Below are 6,000 nucleotides of genomic sequence, written 5' to 3'. Positions count from 1 at the left end.
GAAAGGTATGGGGTGGCTAGAGACAGATGCCACCATCTTTTTCTCTTTCTTCTTCATTTTTACTGGAAGCATTTAGCCAGCCATCCAAGTTGGGTAGCTGTTTGTCGTACCACTGGCATGCCAAAGCCTCATCTGTCTGAAGGGAAGTGAAGCAGAGTTGAGTTTGACATATATGACAATATCCATTCTAATTTATGTATCTCAAAATGATCCACTGGAATCAACCATCAAAAGCAAAAGCTTCTAAACTTTATTCACACTTGAGTTGCATCTCTGCACCACCACTGCCAATGTTTTGTCATGTCATGGGCAGTCAACGAGGAGCAGGGGAGGAGAGACCAGGCTGATTTCTGCCTTGTTGGGAACATCGTCATGGTGTCTGTAGATAGTCACTGGAGAAACATAAAAGATAAAAACCCAGGCTGTGCTCTCAACAAGGTAGAAGCTTCCCCACTAAGCCCAAGTCTAGGCAGCTGCTTCCCTCCACAGGGATGGACCTGGCCTTGCTGGGAGGAACGCCCACACCAGGACCTCTGGAAGCAGTCCCAAGGGCTTCAGCTCACATTATGTTCTTTCCATTTGGTGATAAATTCCTAACGCCTTACCCCATTTGTCTAACTGAATGCAGAGAGCAAATGCCACGGTTGAAATGCTCTCCTTCATGAATCAGCTCCTTCCCCAGGGCATTTTAAGATTTAGGAGTTTCAGTTCCCCTAGGAAAAAAAAAAAAAAAAAAGCTGCTCTACACATGAAGAGACTTAATTCTAACACACTGCACAGTGAAACTACAGGCTTATAGGAAGAGCCTTCTGGACCAGCAAGTATAGTCTTCCTTTCTATGCCAACAGCATGAAGGCAGCTGAATTATCAAATGACAACATCTTGAAAGCATCCTCCTTAAATGCTGACAAAACAAAATCTTAGGAAACACCAGGGAGTGGTTATAAAGCACAAAGCAATTTCAAAACAAGAGTGATAAGAAAGGATGGCTAAGAGCCAAAGCTACCACTAAGACCCTGAACTTAGGGAATTCCATTCAGATCTCTCGGAAGGCAGGAAGTCACAGCTGGACTTCCCCAGGATTTGGGACGACTCCCCAGCCAGGCAGACGCCCTGGGTCTGTACCTAGGGCAGAGTGCCTCCTCCTTTTTCCTCTCCCAGAACCACCCAAATACACAAGGTGAATGAACTTTTCTTTGTGATTCTTATTTTTAAAGTTCTTCAAGGGGAAAAAAAATTCACAAAATACGTATCATAAGCATTTCCTTTAAATCATTTTCTGCCAGGTCTTTACTCCAGCTTGTGGGGTCTCCCTTGGTGGCAGAGCTCTGGGTTTGTCTGCCACTCACTAGGTAAGGGCCAGACTCGGAGGGGTCACTGAATGGTGCCTTGACTTCAACTGAAGAACTCCAGACATACCAAACCAGACCAGAAAATAGCCTTTAATTTTACACGTACAAATGGTGATGTAAATTTGTAACAGCGAAGAAAACTATATACAAACCAGTTTAAAAGGAAAAGTAAAAAACAATCCACAGTTGAGCAGTTGATGTGCAAATCATCCCAGGAATCCAACTTTCTGTCTCTTGGGTCCCAGGCTTTCTTCCTTGTGCAAAACACTCTGCAAAGAGGCATGCAGCACTTTGCCTACACGCTTGCCAGTCTGTGGAGAAGGGACAGGAGAGAGCACACGCCCCGTTGTAAGGCACACACACTCTGACCAGAAAAGCTTCCCTTTCTGCCAGTTCGTCTTTCTGACATTGTACACATTCCATCTGCCTTAGAGGACTTTTATTTAATTAAAGCAAATTAAAACAAAAACAAACCCCAAACCCCAACAACATAATACATTTTGGAAAAATCGTATCAAAAGTAAATAAATAAATAAATAAGTGAATAAAGACACCAGCCCCCACCAGGCAGCAAACAGGGAGCAGCAAAGCCTGCCCTGGCCATTAGTTCATGCTTCACAATCCTGCTGCCACTGCAACAAGAAACAAAGGTGTCAACCAAATCTGAGCTTGGGTACAGCCAGGTTGACACTGTACTACAGTGAGAAGGAATAGGGAGACCACAGGAAACCCAGAGTGTGTCTGGAGAAGAAACAGATGATGCCAAGGACATTTGAGTAAGCAGCTCCTCATTCACCTCCTACACAGCCTCTAAGCAGGACTGCTCAGGTATGACCAAAGTCAGTACCTGGATGGGATCTTTGGTGTTACTGCCATGCTGAGATGCTAAAGGCAGTGAAATGTTGGAATCAAAACACATCAGGAGGGACAACCCACCAAATAATCAGTCCCTACACAGCAGACACGAGAGGTCCTAAAAAAAAAAAGCAAAACTCAGTATGACTGGGAGTGGTGACTCATGCTTGTAATCCCAGAACTTCTGGAGGCCAAGGCAAGAGGATTTTGCTTGAGGCCAGGAGATCAAGACCAGCCTGGGCAACAGAGTGAAACCTCATCTCTACAAAAAACTAAAAAATTAGCTGGGCATGGTGGCATGCGCCTGTAGTCCCAGTTACTCAGGGGGCTGAGATGGGAGGACTGCTTGAGCCCGGGAGGTCAGGGCTGCAGTGAGCTGTGACTGTGCCACTGTACTTCAGCCTAGATAACAGAGCAAGACCCTGTCTCAACAACAACAATCCCAATATAAAACAAAATTTTTTTCTTTATGAAACTGTTATTTTATCTGTCTCTGGGTCCAAGAATCATTCTAAGAATACGAAGAACCAACCACAAATCTCTACCTTATCAAGTCTTTCACATTCTCATAGCAGTTTGGATTCAACTCTGCCACTGGTTCCATTCTCAACAATGTTGAGATAAAGACATCCATGCCTAAATCCCTGCCTCAATCTTTTCAGTTACAGGTGTATTCTCCCCAGAGTAATGACCTGTGTGTCTTCTCCCCCAGCCCCAACTGTAACATGGGATGAGATCCCAAGTATGACTAAAACGCTTATGAAAAGATGATTTCAATCTAAAAGGCTGGGAAGTGATCACCTCTATGAAATGCAAAGTCAGGGTTAAAGGTCAAAACGGCCTTTGGGGGCCAGACACGGTGGCTCAAGCCTGTAATCCCAACACTTTGGGAGACTGAGGCAGGCAGATCACGAGGTCAGGAATTCAAGACCAGCTTGGCAAACATAGTGAAACCCCGTCTCTACTAAAAATACAAAAAAAATTAACTGGGAGTGGTGGCGGGCACCTGTAATCCCAGCTACTCGGGAGGCTGAGGCAGAATCACTTGAACCAGGGAGGCAGAAGCTGCAGTGAGCTGAGATCGCACCCCTGCACTCCAGCCTGGACGATAGATAGTGTGAGACTTCGTCTCAAAGAAAAAAGGGGGGGGCGGGCTTTGGAAAGATTTTCCCATAACATTAGAAAAAGAAAAAAAAGTCTGAGTCTGTCAAATAGGGGTACTGATTATTCATATACATGAGGGTGGAGAGGGAAGACAAGAGGAGATGAGATGGACAGGATGCCAGGACTTGAGAGGGACTTGATGCCTCTGAATCCAGATACAAGAAAGCAACTGCAGAGGTTGGGGGTGGCAGCCTGCACAACCACTCGCAAGGCTCTCAGCTCCACCACTGAGTCATTTCCAGATTGCTGCATCCCTGTGTGAGATAAACAGTAAGACAGGGTCACAGAGCTACAGTCCCCTGTCTAGAGTTAGTAGAACTCATCCCCCAAACCTGGGGGGAGGACAAAGCTCAGCTCACTGAACAGAGCTCCAGTTCTGCCATCCAGGACAGCCAGGGCAGATCTGGTTTATAAGGCTGACATTGCACAGGGGCTGGGAGCAGTGGCTCTGGATGCACAGTCTGGGTTTAAATCCTAGCTCCAGTATTTATGAGCAGGGAGGCCTATAGGCAAGCTGCTTATCCTCTGTGTGCCTCAGTTTCCTCATCTGTAGAAATAAGGACAATAGTTACCTCACAAGTTGTTGAGAACTAAATGATGTATTTAAAGCAGTGAAAACAGTATCTGGCACATAGTACGCACACAATAAACTTTAGCTATTTGTTTACTGTGCTTGTTGTTATTTAGAGAAATTCTCATAAACCCTCCTGGGAGGGGGAAGAGTACCTTCTAAAACAAGGTTTGACAGTCCCTTGTCTAGAGGCCTTTGGTAGACTTTATGCAGCATTAAGTCTGGAGAAATCTGAACTCAGGGTGCTTCACGGAGCAGAGAATAAAAGCCGCTGTTAGCTGAGAACTGATGATGTCATCAGACACTGTGACACGTGCTTCACCTCTACACCTCACATCACCCTAATAACCACCTCAGCAGGGTCTGAGGCAGATATTACTATTATCAGTCCCACTTTGCAGATGAGGGGGACTATGGCCCAGAACCAGGTTTGCAGCCAGGGCAGTACACCCTCATAGTCCATGGTTGGGAACTCCATGCTATATACAGTGCTCATTTTGGTCTTTTAAATTTTAAAGATGATGAAGAAAATAGATGTCATGTTCTTGGATTCTTCGGTAAGAAGTCATTGTTTCTAAACACAAAGGAAGAGTGCTTGCTATTAAGCAATGATCTCTGGGCATGTGTGGTGATATAGAGGTTACAAGAAAGTATGAATAATCAGATCCGGCTAACTCTGTTCCTGGAAGTTCAGTCAGTCAATCAGTCAGAAAGGTGAGGTGGATGTAGGGGAAGGAAGGTCTGGGAAACAGGTGAGCAGGACCCTGTCCCTTCCTGCGGGGCTTCCAGGCCAGTGAGGTGACAGACATGTGGGGCAAACAGTACAGAAAACTGTGGAAGTGCCCTGATGGCTCTGCCAGTGATGGGGGCAACCCACCCCCACTCCAGCGGGTCGGATTTCTCACCATCCCTGCTTGTCTCCATTTACACACTTCTAGAGCAGTAATGAATTTGGCAGACAGCCACACTTCAGCCCCTGCTTCCATCTTTACTCGCCCACTTCAAGGGACAGGAAGCAGTGAGCCAAGAATTCTATTCCCTCATCAAGTCACAAAGGCCTGCGATTTTGGAGTTACGAGTCACTCTTTACATTATCAAACAGTCTTATTTAGACACATAGAAATGAGATGGGGGGACTTACTGAGGATAAGAAATGGTTACTGGTAGGCTCCTTACCTCCCAGTCCAGAGTATCCACCCCCGCAACCCCCTTGATTAGGTCAGCAGACCCCTGGCTCAAACCAGCTGTTCTCCAACCTCCAGGTTTGGGGTCAAGGCTGTGAATGGGGAGAATCCCCATGGTGTGACCAAGGGAGCAGGAAGCAGCAGGCACCCAAGCCAGGTCCCCGCACCTTCCTCAGAACCAGGGCCTCACCTCCATCATCTCGAAGATGCTCTCTGGGTCCAGGCTGCCCTTCCCCACTTTCCTCATGCACGTCACAACTCCCTTGCTGGTCACCGACACCAGCAAGCTGGCCAGCGAGCAGGCCTCCTCCTGAAGAGTAGCATCCACCACATGCCGATAGCCAATCTGCAAAGGCAGGGCGCACAGCACACAGTGGGTCACGCAGGCCTCAGAGCCCCACCCTTCATGGCCTCGTGGTGGGAATCTCTACACCAGGGAAAGTACCCGCACTGGTCGTTTCAGGTCTTATTTTAGATTGTGCTCATGAGGAAAATAGTTCAAGGAATGTTCAACAATTCTCACAGGCCACTGTGTGGGTGGTACAATAAAAACATGACACGGAAAAACAGGGCAAGGGGGTGTAAAACTAGAATTCAGACACCATCCAAGGCAAAGGCCACCAGGGCTTTCCAACAGAGGGGCACAAGGGAGAAATTAATACACAAAGCCACATGGACGTTTCACTGATGGCAAGGGAACTCAAGAGGATCCATGCTAAGGGACACACTCAAGAACAAGCCAAAGGCTGGACGCAGTGGCTCATGCCTCCCAGCACTTTGGGAAGCTGAGGAAGATGGATTGCTTGAGCTCAGAAGTTTGAGACCAGCGTGGGTAACATGGGCAAGACCCCATCTCCACCGAAAATACAAAAAA

General features: G+C 46.9%; 1 protein-coding gene across 3 annotated transcripts in view; it reads right to left on the bottom strand.

The window, feature by feature from the left end:
• Positions 1-220: 220 nt before the first annotated feature.
• EXOSC7 (exosome component 7) overlaps positions 221-6,000 on the bottom strand; it is a 36,496-nt gene continuing 30,716 nt past the window's right edge. Inside the window, exons 7-9 of one of the 3 annotated variants that reach the window (XM_033212312.1) lie at positions 5,317-5,472; positions 1,917-1,984; positions 1,421-1,663 (exon numbers count right to left, since the gene is read on the bottom strand). In XM_033212312.1, the coding sequence (XP_033068203.1) occupies positions 1,961-1,984; positions 5,317-5,472 (180 nt within the window). In that variant the 3' untranslated portion in view covers positions 1,421-1,663; positions 1,917-1,960. Of the gene's footprint in view, positions 393-1,420; positions 1,664-1,916; positions 1,985-5,316; positions 5,473-6,000 lie in introns of those variants that run through there. The other 2 variants (XM_033212313.1, XM_033212311.1) reach the window with 2 other exon arrangements.

This window comes from Trachypithecus francoisi, unplaced genomic scaffold (genome assembly GCF_009764315.1).
Source record: "Trachypithecus francoisi isolate TF-2019V2 unplaced genomic scaffold, Tfra_2.0 Lachesis_group0, whole genome shotgun sequence".
NCBI classification, from domain to species: domain Eukaryota; kingdom Metazoa; phylum Chordata; class Mammalia; order Primates; family Cercopithecidae; genus Trachypithecus; species Trachypithecus francoisi.
This window is presented reverse-complemented; position numbering and strand designations above follow the sequence as displayed.